This window comes from Mustela lutreola, chromosome 2 (genome assembly GCF_030435805.1).
Source record: "Mustela lutreola isolate mMusLut2 chromosome 2, mMusLut2.pri, whole genome shotgun sequence".
Classification (NCBI taxonomy): Eukaryota; Metazoa; Chordata; class Mammalia; order Carnivora; family Mustelidae; genus Mustela; species Mustela lutreola.
Genome location: NC_081291.1, coordinates 118,997,678 through 119,023,506, shown reverse-complemented (window position 1 = coordinate 119,023,506; position 25,829 = coordinate 118,997,678). Strand labels below are relative to the sequence as shown.

At 36.6% G+C, this 25,829-nt stretch overlaps 1 protein-coding gene across 3 annotated transcripts in view; it reads left to right on the top strand.

Annotated features, from left to right (window-relative positions):
• Positions 1-1,164: 1,164 nt before the first annotated feature.
• ATP11B (ATPase phospholipid transporting 11B (putative)) overlaps positions 1,165-25,829 on the top strand; it is a 122,674-nt gene continuing 98,009 nt past the window's right edge. For all 3 annotated transcript variants that reach the window (XM_059163376.1, XM_059163377.1, XM_059163378.1), the window contains exon 1: positions 1,165-1,467. In XM_059163376.1, the coding sequence (XP_059019359.1) occupies positions 1,441-1,467 (27 nt within the window). In that variant the 5' untranslated portion in view covers positions 1,165-1,440. The remainder of the gene's footprint in view (positions 1,468-25,829) is intronic.

Genomic DNA, 25,829 nt, shown 5'->3' with positions numbered 1-25,829 from the left:
CTTTAAATATCTAGCTAATTTCTGTACTTGGGTTATTTATAATATAAAATTCCACTGCTAGTTTTATAGATCATAAATATCCCTAAGGAAAGGATCTCTTTGTGGCACTAGATAATCATTATAGAATACGGAATGTTTATTCAAACTAAAAGATTATGTATATATGCAATAACTTGCTTGGTCATTTACTCTCATTTCTGTCCTCTCTTAATTTAAAAAAATTTGTTTCAACCACAACAAACACCTGTATGTTGGTGAAGAGTTCTTTAATTCAGCAAAAATACTGCACACGAAGCACAACACTCAAGATGTAGTTGGGGCTGCTTTTGAACAATAAGGAGATGTACAGCTTCGTGTCAGCCTTCCAAGTCAAAGCCTTGTTCTAGTTTTTTTTTTTTTTTTTTTTTTTTTTTTACATTCCTCCTTACCTTTATTTAAGCACACCGTTATCTTACCTAGGTCTTGCTACTTCTAAAGTGGTTTTGATTGCAGGAGTTAACACACATTCCCATACAAAATATTGCCCTCCCCCTTCCGCCAACCTGTTCAGTTTAGCACAGCAAAACAGAGTATCTCGTCCATTCTCCGGGAAATGGTGGTCCAGACTGGATTAGGCACAGGGCAGTTGCAACCCTTCTCGAAATTATTTTGAGGCAGTAATCAAGATTCCCCTAGCTCCAGCTCAGTCATGTGCTTAAGAAGAGGGCTGGGTTATGCATTGAAAAAAAAAGTCTTTGACAATCTAATTGAACCCACCTGGACCCCTGGGGATTAACTTTCAGTCACTACACTCGAGAATGTGCGTATGCGTGTTGGAGGATCGGGAGACCAAAGAAGGCAGACAGCGACAGACCTGCAACAGGAGGTAGAAACAGAGGAGTCGGCAAGAGGCTGCAGACTCCGTAGACAGACACGATTTAATCCCATCCCTGAATTGGGAAGAAACGGGGACAGAAGGAAGAAGCCGCTTTCGAGAAGCCGCACCTGGCCAGGCCGGCTGCCGGCCCCGCCCACCCGGCTGACCCCAGGCTCCTGGCGGCTGCTGGGCGCGCCGGGCCCCTCGGTCCCCACAGCCCCTTTCGTCACGTCCGGGGGCGGGCCGGGGCGCCGGGGGAGGGCCCGGGTGGGGCTGGGGGGGCCGGGCTGGGCGGGGGTGGGGTTGTGGTGGTGCTTCGGGTGACAACGGTCAATAATGAAGGTGGCTGCGGCGCGGCGGCAGGCTCAGCTGCGCCGGGCGGGGGCGGCGCCGGGGCCGCGCCTGTAGGACCTCGGAGCCGGCGCGGCGGGATGGGGACCCGGCGCGGGGAGTGAGGTGGCTGCGGCGGCGAGCGGAACTTCAGCCAGAGGGGCAATCCCGCTTCCCCCTCTGGCTCGTCAGCTTCCACCTGCAGCCCCTCGGCCCCCCGCGTCCCGCGGGACCGGGACGGCGACGTTGGGGGCATGTGGCGCTGGGTCCGGCAGCAGCTGGTAAGTACCTTCTCTCCTCCCGGACATCCGCCGCCGCGCGGCCTCTCGGGCCCGGGCGGCGGGGAAGGGCCGGCTGCTCGGAGCCGCGAGGCCGGGGCGCGGGCGCCGGGCTAGGCCGCGGCGGAGGCGAGCGCGGGGCCCGAGCTGGAAAGCCCCGCACAGCTCCCGCACCAGTCTCGCCCCCGACCCCGGAACGCGGAGGCCGGCGGGAGGCGGCTGCTTCCTGCCCGCACTTCTAAGGTTTCCTCGGTTCTCGCCGCTCCGGGGTGCCACGGCCGCAGGCGGGGGTCCCGAGCGGGCTCGGCGTCCCCCCTGAGGAAACAGGGCGAGGGAACGGAAAGAGAGTAGGTGTAGGGGGAAGACGAGAGGCTTCTGTTTCCTGCTCCTACAATTTGGGACACGTTTGAGGGAACGGGAAGGGGAGGACTTCTCTTCAGCTCCCTCTTGTCACTGTTTTCAGTTAGGTGTCACGATTCAGTGTTGCGTTAGTTAGCAGGGAGGGGGGTACCTTCTCTAATGTAGCCCCTCGCCTCGACAGAAATTTTACTCAAGCCGTAGGTGAGGGAAAGAGAAAATATTCCAACACCCCGCCTGCTTTCGGAAAAGAGGTGTACGAAAGTTAGGAAGGACTGTTTTCCTCCTCATACCTTGCCCTCACCCTACCTCACCCCAAGTCAAACTTTTGAATTGTGAACCTTACTTTTTCCCGTTCTCTCAAGGCAGTTTGAACGACACAGGTTTGGAACGAGTGGTTAACTTCTCAGTTTTACTGGAACATCTGGAGAAGAAAAAAAAAAAATCTTAGAAAAGGGTGATTTAAGGCATATAAAAAGCGCCACCTTTCTCAGAATTAATTCAGAGAGAAAAATCTTCCTGCCTCCTGGCAACTACAGCCCAGAAAATACAGCAGGAAGGCGACAGTGACAATGAGGACAGAAACTGTTCCTGGCTGAAGAAGCCTAAACCTTATCTCTGTGATGAGGTCTTTTGCTGGTTGCTGCTTAATTTCTAAATCGCATTAATTAGTGCTTCTACAGTTCAGTGTTCTCATTTACTGATTCAAAAGGCAATGCAGCAAGAACGACTTTTGTGGTACTATAAAGATTTTGTGGGTTTGAAGCATTTATACCTCTTTTTCCCTGCTCTAGAACGTTTTAATGTTAATTCTGTTTCAGAGCCAGCCTTCTGTTAATTCATTTTGGAAAGGGCATCACTGAGAAAAAAATCTTATAAATAAAACTGGAACTGCCTGCTGCTCAAACAGATGTTGGCTTCCTATTTTTAGCTAATTGTAAATCCAGGTATTCCATATATATGGAATATATGCCTTATTAGGAAACTAAGCTAATGATGTCATTATAATACTATGCTGTAATACCTTGGCCCTGTTGCAATAACCCATAGCACAACTTGACTCTGAAAGTTATTTATTACAGGTCTGATCTCATGCTTTTGATTTACCAGTCTCCATGTATAAGTTTTTGTGTGGTAGGAAGACCATTCTAAAGTGGCTTTCTTAAAGCTTTTCCTAGTAGATTAAGATACTGCTTCTAAGTGTTAGGTATTTCTGTTAACCTGAATAAAATCTCAGGGTTGTGTAACCACTCTCATCTTCAAGACAGGCAATCTGGTAATGTTTTTTAAAACGGCTTCAAATGAACACAACTAAAAGGAAGGGCAGGAAGTGGTATGGTTATTTTACAAGACACACCTGCCTTACTGAGTGATTAACAAGTTGAACAACTTGCTGTGCATAAAAAATGCTATCTCTGACATTTAGTTGCTCACCTCACTGGTTTTACTTTTAAGTTATCAGATTTTCTAAGGAATGTAATCAGATCTGTGCCAATGTTAGGACTTTGTATCTCTGATTAAGTTTGTACACTCACTTAAATTATACATTATGGATAGTGGATACATGGAGTAATGAAAGTATATTTGCTCTCTCTGGCATAAACAGTTATTTTAGTTACTACACCAGAAATTATTCAACTCAAAGTGTAGTTTAGAGTATACTTCCATTTGCTCAATGGATTTTGTTACCATGTCTTTTAACCATAGGTTCATTCTAAAAATTCAGATAAGTGGGACAAATTTGGGGAAATTAAATTGCAGAGACAGGTTTATTTTTTTTAATTATAAACACTTTATTCATTATATGAATCCTGATTTTCAGCAACTTAGATTGTCTTGCCAAAATAAAGTTTCCTGTCATGTTACAAAAGTAATTCCCACACTGTAGTAATTTATAACTTAAGAAAACTTTGACTCCTTATCTCCACAGAGTATTTTCTTTCTTTTTTAAGATTTTATTTATTTATTTGACAGAGAGACACAGAGGAAACACCAGCAGGGAGAGTGGGAGAGAGAGAGCAAGGAGCCCGATGCTAGGCTCCGATTGGGACTCCAAGCGGGATTCTATCCCAGAACCCTGGGATCATGACCCAAGCTGAAGGCAGCTGCTTAACCACCAAGAGCCACCCAGGCGCCCCAAGTATTTTCATTTCTTTACACAATAAGAAAACTCAAAGAAGGTTGCTGTTTTCCAACTTGGGGAAGTAGAGTGAAAAGAAAAGATTGGTTTATCTTTTTTCTTTTTCTTTTGTTCTTTCTTTGTATTTTTTTGGCTCAAAGTGCTAAGGTTAGTTTATACTAAGAAAATTCTAAGCAGAATTTCTTACCATGTTTTTCTGGTACAATTAGTATTCATAGTGTACTCATTTCTGACAGCATATTATGTGTATTAATCCCTTAGAGATGACAGCACCTTGATTATAATAGTATTACTGCTATTAACTACTCACTGTATTCTAATGTTTGGATTTGTATGGTAGCCATTAACTAACTACATTAGCTATTTAAATTAAAATGCAATTAATTAAATTAAAAATTAATGTGCTTATTAGCTACTATATTGGACAGTTCAGAGTAGAACATTTTCATTATCACAGAAAATTCTGTTGGACAGCATTTCTTTAGACATTTTTTTTTTTTTTTAATAGGCTCCACGCTAGGCATGGGCTTGACCTCAACCCTGAGATCAAGAGTAGGATGCTTAACCAGCTAAGCTACCTAGTTGCCCCACTTCTTTAGACTTTTAAATGAAAGACTTTGCTAATGTATACTTTAGTTGATGTGTGATATTTCTTTACAGGACAAAGTAATGCTGTGCTTTTAAAGCACTTACTGTGCACAGGCATTATAATGCTAAATACTGGAGATACAAATGTAGGCCTTATCCATCTATGTATGTTTAGTGTCTCACTATACTTGACATAGAGTAGACACTGGGTACATGTATGCTGAATAAATGAGTAGGTAAGGAAAGAAAGAAAGAATGAATCCATAGTGTTGCTTCTGTGTTTAGAGATAAAATGACAACATTCGAGATTGACCCCTCCAGAAAAAAACTAGAAAAGTACTGTAATTTACAAAAATACAACTTAATCTTGTCATACCAGGATACTGTTTCTTAAATTGTTCTGTAAAGTAGTGCCTTCAGATTTGTATGGACAATAGTGAAAAGGCTGGTGAGATGGTCTTGTGATTCACTGAGAAAAAAATGGCAAGCTCTTAAACTAAACTCTTTCAACTTTCTGTTCTCTCACACTTACTAAACTTGTTGATATCTGTATTTAACTCTTCCCTTTCCACCTGTCACAAAAATAAACAAAAAACAGGTGACTATCCTCTTTTCCAAACTAACCAGTCCACTTGTGCTCTTAATCTTGTTCTTTCATCCTACTCTCCACACTCCCTATCAGTAATCTATAGTATGTTTACCCTAGTCTTGTCCTTCAATATGTGAATATATTCAACTCTCCCTCTACTACTTTACTTTGTCCTGTACTCTTAACTGTCAAATTCTTTTCAGTTTTCTAGAAAATAGATCTGTCCTATATAATTGTGCTGTCCAGAACACTTGAAATGTGGCTATTTGAATCAAGATATTCTTTTTTTTTTTAAAGATTTTATTTATTTTTTTGACAGAGAGATCACAAGTAGGCAGAGAGACAAGCAGAGAGAGAGGAGGAAGCAGGCTCCCTGCTGAGCAGAGAGCCCCCATGCGGGGCTTGATCCCAGGACCCTGGGATCACTACCTGAGCCGAAGGCAGAGGCCTTAACCCACTGAGCACCCAGGTGCCCCAAATCAAGATATTCTTAAGTAAAAAATACAGGATTTCAAAAACAGTATGAAAATAATGTAAAATATCTCCATTTTCCTGTTGGCTACATGTTAATATTTAGGCTATATCGGGTGAAGTAAAATATTTCAAATTTTCCTGTTTTGTTTTTATTTATTTTTCTAATGTGGTTACTAGAAATTTTTAAATTGTATATGTGGCTTGCATTTGTGACACATGTTATATTTCTGTTAGTGCTTCTGGGTAATATTAAAAGCATGTTCCGTGTTTCTATATAGCACGCAATATAAGTCTAGGTATCTCACTCACTAGACTGTAAATATCTTAGGGCAGGGACATATCTTGTTCATCTTTATATCTCTTGTACTCAAGACAGCAGCTGGCCCATTCATTGTTTATACCCACCCACCAAATATTGGTTGCATTAATGAATGACTATCATATTTATTTCAGCGTCAGTTTAGGAGCACCTGTATTCTTTTTCTTTCTCTCAAGAGTAGGAAAAGGAGGCACAGACCTGTGGTGGTAGTATTTGGTGGAGCTAAGTAAGTTCTAACCTCAGGAATTAATGTTTAAGAAACCAGATCTTTGAATATTTGCTTCTTTTATCTTTATCTTTACACACATATTCTTAAATACCCACTTTTTCATTTAATAGGGAGGTCAAGTATTAGAGGAATCCCAGGTATCCCAGAAGCACTGAAGTAGGGACCTTGCTTAGTTCTTCCAAAAGAACGTTATGGCTGCTATTATTGTCATTAAATATCCCTTCAATCCCTGCAGTCTGTTTTCAACAGAGCAGCCACAGTGATCTTATTAAAAACACAAGTTGGATCATGTAATTCCTGCGCTTAGAACCTTCTAAGGATTTGCTTTCTTGCTCTGAGTAAAAAACAAAGTCTTTGCTTGATCTGTATCTCTGTATGCGCACTCTCCCTACTTTGACCCGCCAAACCACTTCTCATCTCCCATCACTCTTCCTTCACTTTGCTTTACCCACAATTACCCACAGTTGCCTTGCAATTCATCAGAAGTGTCAGGTGTACTTCAATCTCAGGATCTTTCCCTTGTCTGTTACCTCTGCCTGCAATGCCACCCTCCCAACTCCCCCATCCCCTTATCTGCTGGTTCCTTTACTCTCTTCAAGTCTTTATTCAATTGTTACTTATTCAGTGAGGCCTTTTCTGGACATTCAGTATAAAACTGTAACCCTCCCCAGTACTTCCCTATCCCCCTCACCTGCTTTTTATTTCTCTAAGTACTTAACACTATTTAACATACTGTACAATTTACTTGTCTTCTTTATCTCATGAAGGCAAGGATTTTTGTCTAGTTTTAGTTCTCCATATGACAAGAACTGTTCCTCATTTCTTTCTTTTTTATTTATTTACTCATTCACTCGAACATTTTCTGAACACCTAATTTGTGATAGCATGTTGCTAGGTTCTCAAACTACAAAATAAGGCAACCCTTTCCTACTCAGTCTTCTAAGAGTCTCTGCTTCCCAAATGGGTATTTGGATTGTTGTCATTTTTTCCTATTACAAAAAATGTTGCAGTGGCCATTATTTATGTTTATGGTTTTTTTTAATTATTACTGAAACACTTAGAAGTGGAATTGCGGTAACAGGGTGTGTACATTATAACTATTACATGTATTGCCAAATTATTTTCCAGAATGTGAGAGTTCCCCTTTACCTACCTCTTGGTCAACACTTTGTACTGTCAGACTTGAAATTTACCAATCTGGATGAGTGTGAATTGTATTTTATTTTGTTTTTATTTGCATTTTCCTGATTGCTAATGAGATTCAAGTGTCCTGTATTTCATTCATATGACTAGATTGCTCATTTTTCTATTGAATAGTTTGTCTTTTCTCTATTAGTTCTTTCTGTAGTCTGTATTCTAATTCTTTGTTGTGGTTGTAAAAATTTTCTTCCAGTTCATTCTTTGTATGTATTTAACTTTGTTGATAGTGTCTTTTTTTTGATAGAGTAATTTCAAATTTATTTGTAGGTAAATTTATTAAGAGTAGTGATTTTGGTTTTTTTATTAGTTGTTTAGATATTCCTTTCCTGTGATCATAGAGCTATTTTTCTAGTGTTTTCTTCAAAGTGTCTTAAAATTTAGTTTTTCAACATTTAGGTCTCTAGTATATCTAGAATTGAATTATTTGTCTCAGTACTTTTTCTTGAATCAGCTACCTTTTCCCCACTAATGGGTGTTGTTTGCTTTTTCTTTTACATAGCCGCATTGTCTTTCATATATCATGTTCGCTTCCTAAATCCCCTATTTAGTTTCATTTACCTATTGATCTGGTGCACCAATAATGTACTATCTTTTTTTTTTTCTTCAAAGATTTTATTTATTTATTTAACAGAGAGAGATCACAAGTAGGCAGAGAAAGAGAGAGAGAAAGAGAAGGAAGCAGACTCCCCACTGAGCAGAGAGCCTGATATGGGGCTTGATCCCAGGACCCTGAAATCATGACCTGAGCTGAAGGCAGAGGTTTAACCAACTGAGCCACCCAGGCACCCCTAATGCACTACCTTTTTAATTAAGTTTAAAATTTAATTCCAGCATAGTTAACATGCAGTGTTATATTAATTTCAAGTGTACAATATAGCAGTTCAGCAATTCTATACATTATTCAGTGCTTACCATGATAAGTGTACTCTTAATCCCCTTCACCTATTTTACCCATCTCCCACCCATCATCAGTTCTCTATAGTTAAGAGTCTGTTTCTTAGTTAGGCTCGTTCTCCTTTTTTTCCCTTTACTCATTTGTTCTGTTTCTAAATCGAGATCATATGGTATTTGTCTTCTTATCACTGGTTTATTTCGCTTAGCATTATACTTGCTAATATTATACTTGCATTATATTTGTTGTACATGGTAAGATTTCATTCTTTTTATGGCTGAGTGATATTCTGTTGTATATAGGTACATTTTCTTTGTCCATTTATTTATTGATGGACACTTGAGCTGCTGCCATAATTTGGCTTTTGTAAATAATGCTGTTATAAACATAAGGGTGCATGTATCCTTGAATTAGAGTTTTTGCATTTGGGGGGCAAATACCCAGTAGTACAATTACTGGATTGTAAGATAGTTCCATTTTTAACTTTTTGAGGAATCTTCATACTGTTTTCCATAGTGGGTTCCCCAGTTTGCACTCCTACCAACAGTGCACAAGGGTTCCTATTTCTCCACATCCTCTGCCAACACCTGTTGTTTCTTGTGTTTTTGATTTTAGCCATTCTTGATAGGTGTGAGGTGATAACCACATTGAAGTTTTGATTTGCAGCTCCCTGATGACAAGTGATGTTGAGCATCTTTTCATGTGTCTGTTGACCATCTATATTCTTTGGAGAAACTATTCATGTTTTCTGCCCATTTTTTAATTTGATCATTTGTTTTATGGGTGTTGAGTTGTATAAGGTCTTTATATACTTTGGATACTAAACCTTTAACAGATATGTCATTTGCAAATATGTTCTCCCATTCAGGAGGTTGTCTTTTAGTTTTATCAGTTGTTTCCTTTGATATACAGAAGCTTGTCATTTTGTTGGAGTTCCAATAGTTTACTTTTGCTTTTATTTTCCTTGCCTTTGGAGACATACCTAGGAAAAAGCTGCTACTTCCATTGTTGGAGAAATCACTGCCTTTTCTCTCTTCTGGATGTTTATAGTTTCAGGTGTCACATATAAGTCCTTAATTCATTTTTTATGTGTGGTATAAGCCAGTGATCCAGTTTCCTTCTTTTGCACATAGCCATCTGATTCCCCCAACACCATTTGTTGAAGATGCTATCTTTTCTCCATTGCATTTTCTTTCCTCCTTTGTCAAAGATTAATTGACCATATTAACAGGTCTATTTCTGGGCTTTGTTTTCCATTGATCAGTTGGCCATTTTTGTGCCAGTTCAATACTGTTTTGATAACTTCAGCTTTGTAGTATAACTTGAAATCTGGAATTGTGATACCTCTAGCTTTGTTTTTCTTTTTCAGATTGTTTTGGAGCTTTAGTCTTTTGTGGTTCCATATAAATTTTAGGCTTATTTGTTCTAGTTCTGTGAAAAATGTTGTTGGTATTTTGATGGGAGTACATTAAATCTGTAGGTTGTTTTGGGTACTATGGACATTTTAACCAAATTTGTGCTTCCAATACATGAGCATGGGCTATTTTCCCACCTTTCATCAGTGTTTTATAGTTTTCAAAGTAGGCCTTCACCTCTTTGATGAAATTTACTCCTCAGTATTTTACTAACTTTGGTGCAGTTGTAAATGGGATTACTTTCTTAATTTCTCTTTCTGTTGCTTCATTTTTAGTGTTTAAAAATACCATGAATTTCTGTAAGTTGATTTTATATCCTATGACCTTACTGAATTCATTTACCAGCTCTAGTACTTTTTTGGTGCAGTTTTTAGGGTTTTCTGTGTATAATATGTCTTCTCCAAATAGTGAAAAGTTTTACTTTCTTTACCAATTAGGATGCCTTTTATTCTTTCCTTTTCTCTGATGGCTGTGGCTAGGACTTCCAGTACTATGGTAAATCCAGTACTGTATTAAATAACAGTGGTAAGAGTGGACATCCTGTCTTGTTCCTGATTCTAGGAGAAATATTCTGTTTTTCCCCATTAGTATAATGTGAGCCGTGGGGTTTTATATTGGACTTCATTATGTTGAGGTATGTTCCCTCTAATCCTACTTTGTTGCAGGATGAATGGATGTCATACTTTGTCAAATGCTTTTTCTGCATCTGTTGAAATGATCATATGGTTTTTATCCCTTCTTTTATTGATGTGATGTATCACATTGATTGACTTGTGACTCTTGACCCACCTTGCATCCCAGGGATAAGCCCCACTGATTCTGAGGAATCATTTGTTTAATGTATCATTGGATTTGGTTTGCTAATAGTTTGTTGAGGACTTTTGCATCTATGTTGATCAGAGATTATTGGCCTATAGTTCTCTTTTTCTGTAGTATCTTTATCTGGTTTTGGTATCAGAGTAGTGCTGGCTTCCTAGAATTAATTAAGTTTTCCTTCCTCTTCTATTTTTTGGACTAGTTTGAGAAGAATAGGTATTATCTCTTCCTTAAATGTTTGGTAGAATTTCCTGTGAGGCCATCTGGTCCTGGACTTTTGTTTATTGGGAGTTTTTGGTGATTAATTCAATTGCACGGTTTGTAATCAGTCTGTTCAAATTTTTTCTCTTCCTAATTCAATTTTGGGAGGTTATATGTTTCTAGGGGTTTATCCATTTCTTCTGGGTTGTCTAATTTCTTGGTAAATAATTTTTCATAATATTCTGTTACAATCTTTTGTATTTCTGTAATGTCGGTTGTTATTTCTCCACTTTCCTTTCTGATTTTATTTGTGTGTTCTCTTTTTTTTTTAGTGAGTCTGGCTAAAGGTTTTTTTGATAATTTCAAAGAACTAGTTCCTGGTTTCATTGATCTGTTCTATTACTTTTTTTGGTTTCTATTTCATTTATTTTTGCTCTAATCTTTATTATTTCCTTCCTTCTACTAATTTGGGGTTTTGTTTGTTTTTCTTTTTTTGGATCCATCAGGTGTAAGATTAGGTTGTTTGTTTGGGATTTTTTCCCCCTTCTTTAGATAGGACTGTATTGCTACAAACTTCCCTCTTAGAAAGCTTTTGCTTCATCCTGAAGATTTTGGACCATTGTGTTGTCATTTTCATTTGTCTGCATGTGTTTTTTTAAATTTTTCTCTTTGATTCCTTGGTTGACCCATTCATTGTTTAGTAGCATGTTTATTAACCTCCATGTATTTGTGTGCTTTCTAGGTTTTTTTCTTGTAGTTGATTTCTAGTTCCATAGCATTATGGTCAGAAAAGATGCATGGTATTACTTTGATCTTTTTAAATTTGTTGAGATTTGTTTTGTGGCCTAATATGTGATCTGTTCTGGAGAATATTCCATGCGCACTTGAAAAGAATGTGTATTCCGCTGTTTTAGGACAGAATGTTCTGAGTATATCTGTTAGATCCATCTGGCCCAATATGTCATTCAAAGCCAACAAGTTTCCTTGTTGATTTTCTGTTTGGATCATCTATCCATTGATGTTAAGTGGAGTGAATATGCACTGTCTTAATTATAGTATTTTTTTAAGTCTTGGTATCTGGCTGAGTAGAACCCCCAGTACTTTTTTTTTTCTTTCAGAATTGCATTGAACTTTACTATTCCATATGCTATTTATAATCAATTTGCCAAATTCTGTGGAGAATCTTTCTAGGATTTTGATTGGCTTTGTATTGAATTTATTAAGTTCCTTTGCATATTTTTTCCTTGATGAGGTAGAAGCTATGGATTGTATTTCATCATTTTCTCCCTATACCTTTATTTTGAGTAGCTCTATTGACGTACAAATAATACAGGGATTTAAGTTTTACTCTGGTATTTCTTCTCTCACCTTCCACATTACTATTGTGTAACAGTTTAGTTCTACTTCTTTCCTTTCATCTGTTTTATTAAGACTTAACTCACTACCATACAGTTTACCCATTTAAAGTATTCAATTTTTTTAGTATATTTGTAGAATTATGCAGCAGCCATCACCACAGTCCAATGCTAGAACATTTTTGTACCCCCTGAAACTCTCTTCCAATTGACTCCCACTTTCCATTCCCCTAAATCTCTAGCCCCCAGCACTAAACAGTCACTAATTTACTTTCTACCTCTCTCAATTTGCCTACTGTGGTCATTTCATAGAAATAGTATCATATAGTATTTGGTATTTTGTGACTGCTCTCTAGCATAATATTTCACCTAGCATAGTGTTTTCGAGGGTTATCTATGTCATAGCATGTATTAGTAATTCATCCCTTTTTATTGTCAAATAATCCATTGTATGGATCTACCACATTTTGTTCATGGATCTACCACATTTTGTTCATCATGGACATTTAGTTTGTTCCACTTTTTGACTGGGTAGAAATAACACTGCTTTGACCACTGTTGTACAAGTCTCTGTGTCCATGTATATTTTCATTTCTCTTGTGTGTGTATACCTAAAGAGTAGATTTACTGGGTCATATGGTAACTCTATTTTTAACTTTATGAAGAATTGCCAAACTGTCTTCCAAAGTTGCTGCACCATTTTACATTCCCATGAGCAATGTGTAAGGATTCTAATGTCTTCATATTCTTGTCAACACTTGGTTTTGTCTTTTTAATTATAGCTTTCATGGTGGGAAAGAACCTCATTGTGGTTTTGATTTACATTTTGCTAATTACTAATGATTTCAAACATCTTCTCATGTCCTTATAAGCCTTTTCTGGAGAAATGCCTATACAGATCTTTTTGTCCATTAAAAAAATTTTTTTTAATTGAGTTGTGAAAGTTTTTTTTTTTATAATTCTGGATACAAGACCTTTAATAGCTATATGGCTTGCAAATATTTTTTCCTATAATATGTATTCTAGTTCCTCTTCTCAAAACAGTTTCTAAATTTTTGTCAGTTACTCATTTTTATTTTCTATGAAGAATTAGTAATTTGTTTTACTCACCATTATTTCTTGCATACCACCTCCTCTCTCTGGGTTCACTTTTTTTAATAAAATGCATCCTTTAGTAAGTTTTAAGCAAGGGTTTGAAAGAATGATCTGTTTTAGTTTTTATGTCTTTATTTTATAATTATTGTTGAACACTAATTTGAGTAGATACAGAATTCTAGATTAACATTTACTTTCACTTAACATATCTGAACATTTATAATTGCTGGTACAAAATTTGTTTTTAATCTAACTACCACTACTATTGGTAATCCGTGTCCAGTTGATTTTAAGATTCTCTTTGTCCTTGATATTTTTGCAATTTTATTTTACTGTATCTATCATATTTTTTTCACGTTTTTTCTGCTCTGCACTTGCATTTGCTTTCCATCTGAAGGCTCTTATGGCTATGGCTCAGGAAATTTTCAGCCGTTTTTTTTTTCTTTAAATATTGCTTCTCAGCCTTTAGTTTTCTCAATCTAGAACTCTTGCTTGATACCAGTCTGTCTTCTGTGGCTCTTCTTTTTCATATTTTTCATCTGTTTCTCTCTGTGCTGCTTTCACTGTGAATTCCTTAGTTCTAGCTTCCAGTTCTCTAATTCTCTCACCTGTGTTCAGCCTAGAGTTCATCCTGTCCTCCAAATTTTTAATGTAAGTTACTTTTTTATTTCCAAAATTTATTGGATCTCTCAATTCTGCTTGTTCTTGATGCATATCTGCTTTTTTTTCTCAGAATATTGTTTTTTTTTTTTTAAAGTAGGTATTATTTTCTCTTTGGAGGTTTTTTACATATTTAAAAGTACACAGCTTTTTTCAGCTTCCTTTCAGTTGAACCTGACTGTAGGACCCAGGTACAAAGGGGTGCTGTTAAGTCTAATCATGCCATAGGAACTGAACTTCAGACTGTTTCTCTCTAGAAACAGATTCCCAAAGGCTCAGCCCCTGATTATAAAAAATGGTTATCTTATTTTGAGGCTAGCTATGTCTTCTTGATTAAAGAAAAAAAGATATTTTATCCATGTTTACTTTTGTAAAGAAAAGGGAAGAGTTCAAAGTTTGGACTTTGGAATTCCAGCGGCAAGACTTGTTTGAACCCAAGAATTTTTCCAGGAAGTTTAGCTGTATGGAAAAGAATAAGCAACAGCTGAACTTTTCCCTGTATCTCTCATTCCCAGTCCTGCCATCTTAAATCTGCTCAAGAGTGAGGCAAGGCTAGAAAATGAGTTGGGGAAGTTTCTAGGTGGCATTGGTACTGTGGAGTGACAGGTTTGTAGAGGAAAAGGAGAGAAGTGATCAGGAGTTCTTTTACTCAGCAATGGCTATTCTTAAGTTAACGTTAATATTTTAGATACCAGAAAAATTAAGACTTGCTTGTACTTTAATATGTATCTCCTCTTGAAAATGTTATCTGCCACAAACTGCAATACACTTAAATTGGTTTTGAACAGCATGGCAAATTTTTTGAAAGTTTTTCAAGTTTTTAATTTCCTTTTTGTCTTGAACCGTGGGAACTCAGAAATTTATTTTGAAGTTTGACAAGTTTGTGGCATTGAAATAGAAATTGGAAATGCTGAAAAATATACTCCATTTTTATTAATAACTTTTATTACATCTATAATGAAATTACATCATACATTTATCTTTATTCAGAAGGATGTATTTGATAATTTTCTATAGGGAAAAAAGTGAGTCGTCTAATGATTTACTACTATTTCAGTCAGAATTTTACTAATTTTACTTGATATTTTGTCTTTTTTTTGTGCTCATTAAGAGGCCTTATTTTTTCTAAATGAATCTTTATCCAGAACAGAGGCCCTGACTTCTATTTTGGTATCTCCATCATACCAAGCATAATACCTAGTATATAGTCAATGCTCATAATATTTATAAATTGAATTTTTAAAAATTAAGTTATAGGATAATTTAATAAATGACATACTAAGTAGCTTGATATTTCAGAATGTTCAGATATTTTACTGAAATTTGGTGCAGTCTCTCATTTGGTATCAAGCACATTTTTCCCAATAAATACTTGTGTTACATACTGGTATTCTAAGATTTTGCTTTGAAGAGTCATTTGTGATGAGTACAATTGGTAGATAAAGCTTAAGTAGTAGTCGGTTCCGGCCTTAATTATGTGTTACCTAGGAAATTGTTTCTTCATTCTTGGCATCTCCTGAACTACAAGGGGAATATAGATATTCTTGTTTATCTCAGCTCTCCACTGTATTCTTTAATATACAAATTTGAAAAATGCTAACAAAGATGTGAAGATGGACTTGATTCTTTACATTGAAAAACAGGTAAGTGGTTCTCTAATGTGTGTTTTCCTATTGAAATCTATATGTAAAGGCACTGGTCTCTATCTAGGTATTCCGGAGACCCTCTGACTTTGTGGCTCCAACTCTTTATGCACATATAAAGGAAATTAGTGCAGTGCCTATGTGCCAGTGTTGATCAGCCCTTTTTCCAGCACATATTTGCAGAATTTGGGGAAAAAAAAAAAAGAAAGAAAGAAACTTGGGAATTTATTAGGAGACAGTGAGAGTCAAATTCTTAAGTAATCTGAGATACTTTTTACAATCTTTATAATGTTTCCTAGGCTGTTAGTTCCCTAATGATGATGTTTCCTATAGATTGAGATAAAGATGTCAGTGATCTTTGCAAAATGAGAAAAACTAGGTTAGTATAATGCACCTATGGCCTTGTGTGTGTGTTGTGTGCATGTGTCTTTGCTTAAATTCCTATAGATACCCTTCACCTAGTTTTTTTTCTCTCTCTCTCTTTTAAATAGGATTTTCTTTATTTATTTTAGAGAGAGAGCACCCACGAGAGCCTGTGCACTGGGGCAGGGGCAGAGGAAGAGGGAGAGAAGCACACTCCCTAATGAGTGCCAAGCCAGACAGATGCAGGGCTCTCAGGGCTTGACCTTAGGCTCCCGAGATCATGACCTGAGCTGAAATCAAGAGCAGGATGCTGAACTGACTGAGCCACCCAGACGCCCCACACCCAGTTCTCTTATTATTAACATCTTATATTACTAGCCTAGTAATATAAACCAATATTTATACATTATTATTAGTTAAACTCCATACTTTATTCAGATGTTGTTATTTTTTTCACTAATATTCTATCTGGGGTAACATACTACGTTTAGTAATTCCTTGATCTTCAATAATTTTTTTTCTCATAGCTTTATTTTTCTCTTTCTTTATCATATCCTTCATTTCATACCTGAATATATGACTTATTTACACTAAAAAAAAATCTTTCATTTGATACAGCTGTAGTTAATCACAGTCCCCAGTTCCCCACTAACCCCACTTCCTCACCATCCCCATTTCCCTACTCTCCTCTTCAACCCCTTTCAGTCAATCCATTGTAGCCCTTTTAACTTTATTCAGACTGTCAACAAAAGCCACCAATGATTTCCTAATGATTAAATTAGATACTCTTTTCCAGTTCTCCTTTCTCTTTACAGCATGTGAAATAATTCCTTCTTGCAGCTTTTTTTCTGTGTTCCTGCCATATCTCTTCTCTGTTTTCCTTCCTGTCTGGTAATCTTTCTCCTTTGCTTATTCCTTCTCTCCTAAATGATAGCCTTGAGAATTCCGTCTCTTGGTTCTACTCTCTTCTTCCTCTGTACACTCATAATAGGCAGTCTCATACATGTTTTTTGTTTTAACTATCATCATTATGCTTGCTGGGTTCCAGTCTCAAGTCCAAACCCTCTTTCCTAACATCTAAACAAAAATATCCAGTTGCTTTCTGGATATCTATATAGGGAGTCCCACATTGAAATCAGAAAATAATTCTAGTCTTACCTTAAATTCATTAGTAGAAATAGGAACTTAGGCCATATCTAAGGTAAATAAGGATTAAATCACTAAGGTCTTATCATCTCCAAGTGGACAGGGACTAAGTCATCTATTTTTATCACCCGTGGTCCTTAGCTTACTACAGAGCACATAGAAAAGTACTCAATAAGTACTCTTTGAATGCTAAAGCAAATTCTTTTCATTACATGTAGAAGTCAAGAACTGCAGATCAGCGGTACAATTTTAATTGTCATTGTGCAAGGTAGATGAACCACTTGCTCCCTGGAAGAACTGAAAGTAAACTAAAATACTCTTTTGTGGAGTTTTTTGAATGAATTTTTTAAATTATGTCAGTCAACTCCGTGTTGCTAAATAATTTCTCTGCTTTAAAGTTTAATTTTCAAATTTTTGTAGCAATAGTTTTAAGATTTGCTGGGTCCTGTTTGTTTAACCTTGTATGGACATGTTTTATTTTCTTCTACATGTTTCTCAGGTTCCCAGCAGATAAAATTAATAAGATAATTATCGTTTTTCTGCCCTGCTGTTTTCTACACTTTGTTTTAATACTTGTTTAATATAGCTAAGTAGAATTCACTTGGCATCTCTCTTCTTTAACTTCAATATATTTTTATGTTGTTATTGTTTATAATTTTTTACCAAATATATCACCCTGTTTAAATCTGTATTTGGAAATATTTGTTGTGGTTTCCTGGTATGAATACTGCCTATACTGTATAGCTCATTGTAAAAGCAGCAGCTTCTAATTTAAGGGATCCTATTATAGACCCCAAACTGAATATTTATAATGTATATTTTGGTCTCCCAAGTACCTAATTGCTTTTCCAACCCTATCATACCCTAACAAATATTTTATAAATGCTTCATCCCTTCTTATCCCGTGATAAAATTTAAATATGTAACCTGTAACCTGACTACTTAATAACTTCTTTAAAAAATCAACGTCAAAACTGGTTGTTATATGAAGGAAAAATTTAAAAGTACTCATATTAAATAATATCTATTTCAGGGGCACCTGGGTGACTCAGTGGGTTAGGCCTCTGCCTTCGCCTTGTGTCATGGTCTCAGGGTCATGGGATGGAGTTCTCTCTCGAGCTCTCTGCTTGGCAGGGAGCCTGCTTCCACCTCTCTCTTTGCCTGCCTCTTTGCCTACTTGTGATCTCTCTCTCTCTGTCAAATAAATAAATAAAATCTTTAAAAATAATAATACCTATTTCATTAGGTAAATGTGCAGTTATGATGTCAGTAGACATAATATTCAAATGGTGTAATCATTGTGAATCCGTGGCTACTAATGCAGACTGCTGAAAGTGTAGTGCAAGGCTTACCTTGGAGGTGTTGTGGGTTCAGTTCCAGAGCACCACACACAATGGAGTATCACAATCCAGCAAGTCAAATGAATTTTTTGGTTTCCTAGTGCATATAAAATTTATGTTTATACTATACGGTATTAAGTGTGCAGCAGTATATGTCTAAATAAGCTATGTACATACCTCTGTTTAAAAATACTTTATTGCTAAGAATGCTAACCATAATCTCAGCTTTCAGCAAGTCATAATCTTTTTGCTGTTGAAGGGTCTTGCCTGGATGTTGATGGCTGCTGACTGATGGGGCGATGGTTGCTAGAAGTTGGAGTGGCTGTGCCAGTTCTTTTCTAAATAACTAAATAGCATTCACCCTATGTCTCTGTTCTTTGACTTCAATATGCTTTTTCATGTTGTTCTTTAGAATTTTGTGGTTGTGTCTTTGTGCTTGATATTTTTAAATATTAGACTTTGGATATACTGTGTAAAGGATCTGCTTTTTGATTGACAATATATCTCCAGCCTATCTCAGTTATAACTCATTGCTTCTGATATTCTTTTTTTTTTTTTAAAGATTTTATTTATTTATTTGACAGACAGAGATCACAAGCAGGCAGAGAGGCAGAGAGAGAGAGAGGGAAGCAGGCTCCGTGCTGAGCAGAGAGCCCGATGTGGGACTCGATCCCAGGACCCTGAGATCATGACCTGAGCCAAAGGCAGCGGCTTAACCTACTGAGCCACCCAGGCGCCCTGCTTCTGATATTCTAAGGAGGACCTATAAACCATCTTCATTGCACTGCTGCGTATGATTGTGAAGGGAGAAGGAGAAGGCTCAGAAGTATTTGAGAAACCTGAGTAAAAATTTCTTTTTAGGGGCGTCTGGGTGGCTTAATTGGTTAAATATCAGACTCTTGATCTTGGCTCAGGTCGTGATCTCAGGGATTGAGATGGAGCCTCACGTCAGGCTCCATGTTAGCATGGAACCTGCTTAAGAATTTCTCTCTCTCTGTGCCCCTCCCCTTGCTCGCATGTGTGTGTGCTCACTCACTCTCTCATGCATGTACCAAAAAAAAAAAAAAAAAAAATTTCTTTGTACAGCTGCAACAACTAATTTGGTTACCACAGTTAGAAAATTTATACCAGCTTCACTTCTTGTCTAATCAGTGTTCAACCTGATAGGCAGAACAATAACAAAATCGAATTTAGGGTTGTTTTTTTTTTAAGATTTTGTTTATTTGAGAGAGAGAGAGGTCACAAGTAGGCAGAGAGGCAGGCAGAGAAAGGGGGGGAAGCAGGCTCCCTGATGCATCAGCAGAGAGCCTGATGCGGGGCTCCATCCCAGGACTCTGAGATCATGACCTGAGCCGAAGGCAGAGTCTTAACCCACTGAGCCATCCAGGAACCCTAAGTCTATTATTTTTGAATTTGATCTGCACTAAAACAGCCTCACACATTTATTTTTATCATAAATGTCTCTGTTGCCGTACATGGAAATCATCAGTCTAAAAAAACAAAAGACATTCATTATTATAATGGTTGAATTATAACCAAATAGGACTCTTCTATTCCATCAGAAAATTTCAAATGGATGAAATTGATTTTTAATTGATATTTTAATTGTGCTAATATATATATATATAACATAAACAATTTATCATGTTAACCAGTTTTAAGTCTGCAGTTCTGTAGCTTAATTAAGTACATTCACATTGTTGTGCAGCCATTACCACCATCCATGTCCTGAACTTTTTTATCTTCCCAAACTGAAATTCCATAACCTTTAAACACAAACTCCATATTCCCCCATTCACTAAACACCTAACAACCTGAATTTGGCTATTTCTTGTATAAGAGGCATCATACACCGGCCCCTGGATGGCTCAGTAGGTTAAGTGTCTGACTCTTGGTTTCAGCTCAGGTCATGATCTCAGGGTGGTGGGATTGAGCCCTGCCTTAGGCTCCCTACTAACCAGGGAGTCTGCAGGAGGTTCTCTCTCTCCCTCTGCCCCTCACCCTGCTCATGTGCGTGCATATGCACTCTTTCTCTCTCTCTCAAATAAATAAATCTTAAAAAAAAAAAAAAGAGGAATCATACAATACTTTTCTTTCATGACAGACTTATTTTATTTAGCATAATGTCTTTCAGGTATATCCATGTTGTATCAGCTGTCAGAATTTCCTTTTTTAAGGCTGAATAATAGCTCATTGTGCATCTGTGCCATATGTGGTTTATCCATTCATTTGTTGATGAACACTTATGTTGCTTTCACCTTTTGGCTGTTATGAATAATACTGCATTGAACATGGGTATACACATATCTGTTCAAGTCTCTGCTTCCATGTCTTTTGAGAATATACCCAGAAGTGAAATTGATGGATCATATATGATTATTCTGTGTTTACTTTTTTTTTGAAGAGTTTCCATATTTCCACAGAGGCTGTACCTCTTTACATTACTGCTGACAGTGCAGAAGGATTCAGATTTCTCCACATTCTTGCCAGTACTAATTGTTTTCTGTTTTGGTTTGGGTTTTTTTGGTTTTGGTTTTGGTTTTTTTTTCTGATAATGGCCATTCTGATGTAGGTGGTAACTCATTGCGGTTGCATTTCCCTAGTAGAAGTTGGTTTCTTTGACATCCAGAAATGAACCCCAAACAACTGTAAAGCTTTAACAAATGGCTTTGATGAGAATAAGATAAATCTAGGAACAACAGAATGAAAAGCTTCTTATTAACTTCTCTTTACTAGTAATGGTAGATTTCACTTTGCAGACTCACTCATTTAAATATCATTGAATATAAATTCAATTTGGTAGAAAAGTCATGGTTAAAGATATTTTTAAAAACTAAATCTAGAACCTTGAAACTGGAGAATTTAGCCCATTTCACTAAATATTCATTAAATAATCAATTGGTACTTGCTGCCTTTAAGAATCTTTAGTCTGGAGCGGGGAGATGGATATACAGTCAAGCAATTACTATTCCATGTAATAAAATCCATAGTGAAAGTGTGTAAAAGTTTTGGTGAGCATAATAAAAAACAGATGCCTGCCTTTGTTTCTGGGAAAAAGGAGTGTTAGGTAAAGCTCCACTGAGAAGGACTCTTAAGCTGAAACTTAAAGGATGAGGAGGCTTTTGCTGTAGATGTATGTTGGAATAGGAGATCAAGTTTGGGAAGTAATACCATAAGCTATCAGAGATGACCTTCCTGTAGTAAAGTACTGACAGATGACTTAAGAATTTTAGAATCAAAGATCACTCTGTGTTTTATATCATATAGTTAGAAAGCCAGTCCTAACCCAACCCTGCAGTAAACCAAAGTTCCTAGAAGCCCAGACTGGTTTGATAGATGGCAATCAACCTTAAGTCCTAAAATGCAAATTATGTAACTTGAAACAAAAATGCATAATTATTGTGTTTATTTTTTTTATTTTTATTATTTTTTTAAAGATTTTATTTATTTATTTGACAGAGAGAAATCACAAGTAGATGGAGAGGCAGGCAGAGAGAGAGAGAGGGAAGCAGGCTCTCCGCTAAGCAGAGAGCCCGATGCGGGACTCGATCCCAGGACTCTGAGATCATGACCTGAGCCGAAGGCAGCGGCTTAACCCACTGAGCCACCCAGGCGCCCTAATTATTGTGTTTATTTATGTCATGGACATTTTAAGTTATTCTCTATCACCTTCCTTTGTTCTGTTAACAGTGTAAAATTGTCTTGCTCTTATAGTACCTTCATATAGGTGTCTTTTATTTAAAGTCTATGTAATTCAAAATTCACAATTATATGAATTACAATTCACAAACTTAATTCACAATTAAGTTATAGATTAAAATACACTGTTCTTCCCCAGTATCATATTTTTGCTAGGCCATTTTCATGTGCCTATGTACATTGGCGCATACAGCCAACAAAAATAACTTTCTGTCATGTAACAAAGTCTGTGACGTAAATAAAGCTTTTATTCATTTATTTTAATAACGGTGGGTATTGCAGTTTTGAATCTGAATCTTCTTTTTTTTGTTTTTTTGAGTTTTGATGTTTTTTTTGGTATGTGATTTGTTTTGAAGCTTTTTTCTTTATATTTTGGAGGAAATAAATCACATAAGAATAAGAAGCACAAATTTACTTTGATCACTGTGAACCCTAAAGATGATGTCTTCTTAGTTATGTTAAAGAAATGTAACAATTTTAAGTATAGGACTATGGTTTTAGTCTCTTGTTAGTGCTCTTATTTGTAATGTTTGTATTTTTCATAAAATTTTTGAGCTTTTAAGATTATGGAGAGGCTTGCATATTTGGTATGAAAATGCAAAATCTTATGATTCATTTCCAAGTACTGCTGTGTGCCAAAGACTAACTTCTAAAAATTACAAAGCTGTTTACTTGTTTGGTTTCCCTAGATCTCATCAGTTTATGGTTACAAAAGGAGTCTCTTTTTTCAAACCAATTCTGTGTGTTATCAGTTCTTCCCCAAGAAAGCATCCTGAGATTTTTTCCATCTTACCCACTTTTTTTTTTTAATACCTGTGACTTTCACATATGCTCACAAATTTAGACTGAAAAGAGGTTTTGAATTTCAGACTTTTATAGAATATGGGAGTTTTTATTTTTAAATAGCTTAAATTTGTGTGCTTCCAAAGCTCTACATGCTATTAAAATAGAATCAGGATGACTAGAATAGCATTAATCTATCTCAGTTTCTTTGCCCAGGGCAAGATGAAATCAGAGGAGAGCAAAGCAGGCTAGCACTTAGGAGTTAAAGGTGTGAATGGTTAGTCTGAGATGACAACAGAAAATGTAATGTGTGCCAACCCCGGGCATGTAGCCTTCCTAGTGATTAGGAAGTTCAGACTGTATTTCTTTCTCAGTGTCATGAATTGTGGTTAATGCTTGCTAGAAAAGCGTGGAATACTTGAACTTCACTCTAACAGTATAGTTATACAGTTAATTTTGATAGTATGTTTGTTTTGACTCCTTTTAAAAAGAGTAGAGCATAAACTATCTGGTGTTTTTAAAATCTGCAATATTGAGATGGAGAACTGATTATAAAGCAAGACTTTAGGTAAGTGGTTTTAAGCTTCTTTACATCATGAAAAACCAGTGAAACCAGTGCTCACTCTCATCAGAAAAATGCACATTATGCAAATTTGCGTACCGTTTCAGAGATTAAGAGACCAGAAGCCCATTTATGGATCCTGCTCTAAGTCACTTTCTTTATTTTTTGACAGTTTTATTCTTTTATTTTTATTGCTTGTAGCTGACTTAATATGTTGCAGAGAAGGTAGTGTTAATGAACCGAAGTTAGAGGTTTTTCCTATAAGGGATATCTAGCTATCCCAGATACAAAATTTATAGTCATAAATATAAAATGTAACTATTTTGTATGAAAAAAAAAATACTCGGGCACCTGGGTGGTTCAGATGGTTAAGCATCTGCCTTCAGCTCAGGTCATGATCCTGGGGTCCTGGGATGGAGCCCCGCATCAGGCTCCTTGTCAGCAGGAAGCCTGCTTCTCCCTCTCGCACTCCCCCTGCTTGTGTTCCCTCTCTCACTGTGTCTCTCTCTGTCATTAATAAATAAATAAAATCTTTTTAAAAAAAACTACCCACACATACAGTCATGCCATTGATTGTAAAGGGATTCAGATCATGTGAATTAATTACAACTGAAAAATGTATAAGTGGATATTATAGAATAAGGAAAAACTTGTCATTCTCCTTTTGGAATTATGTTAAATTATGGTATTTTGGAATGTAATGATACTGCATTTAAAATTCAGTTTAATTTAAAATTGATTTCATTTTTTAAATATTTCAATATATTCCCTTAAAATAATTATAGAAATCTAAGGAGTTTCAAAACTTTAGTATATGATTACTGGTAAAGCCAGTAGAGATGAATGGAAGAGGATGAGTATTTGCTTCCTGGAAAGTCATGAATGAGGTGTTGTAATAGTAAGATATATAAATAACATATGTAATTTGAGGAAGTCCTACTTTTGCTTATGTTTCATAACTTTAGACGTACATAGTAATACATTCTCAACTTGCTGGAATTTAGCAAAAAATAAAATTCTATATCAGTAGTTCCCAGTCTCAATTGTCTTGACATCTTCTTAAATATTTGTTCATTCTTGGAGCACCTGGGTGGCTCATTCAGTCATCTGACTCTTGATTTCAGCTCAGGTCATTTCAGGGTCATGAGATTAAGCTCTACATCAGGTTCCACACAGAACATGGAGCCTGCTTAAGAGTCTTTCTCCTTCTACCTCCACATTGCGCCCTCACATGCATGTGTGCACGAGCACCCTCGCTCGCTCTCTATCTAAAAAAAAAATTGTATATTCTTTCAGAACCATAAATTTATTTTTTTAAATTTAATTTATCCCTAAAGCTTACATACATGAAAAAAAAAAAAGCTTACATACATTGAATGTAACTTGCTATTATTTTTACATGGTTACAGAGTGGATGTGGGATAAATATGCTTCATGCTGTCCAGTGTTCCAGTTACCTGTGTGTCTATCTCTCTTATGACTTTATGAACTTTACTGGCCAACTTCATGTGAGCCCCCATTGAGAAATACAGCAATAGATTATAGGAGTAGCATGCAAACTCTTTGTTCATTCCTTTTTATTTATTTAGTTGGAGCATACTGTGATTTGCTTGAGTAATTAACAAATCACATAATCCTTCATAGATTAACATGGTACTTAAACTCAGTAAATATTTGTTGAATGGATAAATGGCATATATCTTTTAGATGATTGCAATATTCTAGATAGAGCAATGAGTTACAACTCCAGTTTTGAGACCTGCCTTTTCCCCCCATAAGTTATTATAGGGAACAATTATGAAATGTTTAAAGGAAAATTTATGAGGAAGATAAATATGCATGCCACATTTTATCTTTGAAGAAACTGATTTTGAAATCAGACACATAATGGCACATTCACATCCACAAAATGTGGTCATCACTATAAATAGAATAAACAAATAAAATGAAACTTCATGGTTTTTTATGGTGTGTACAAATGCATTTACTTTTCATAGTCTTATACTAGCTGTTTCCAAGATCACAGAATAAATTTTTTAAAACTCAGAATAACAGCAGTTGAAACTTATACATAACACTGTTGATATTCTGATGTACTAAACAAAATATACATCTAGGTAATATGGGAATTTCTACTTTCTGTGTATGTATGTGCTTAATGGAAATTTTACAGGGATGCTGAGTGTTGAATGGCAGCCACATCACTTACTTAGTAGATTACTGAATTAGAGTCCTTAATATCTATAAGTGGATTCTTATAGTCAAGAATACCAACTTTAGTTAACTTTTTAGTAACTTAGTAGCAGCAGTAAATAGCCTTTGACCACCATGAAAAAAATGAAAATCTGAGAAATTTCAAATCATTGCCAGATAGAACCCCCGCCAAAAGGGTTCTGTTTCCTTTTGGTGGTTGCTTTCAGCCTGTCAAAGGATCTCCAAGATCTGCCAAACGAGTATTGAAGATTCAGTTGCCACCTAGGAAAATAGTAAAATACTCTG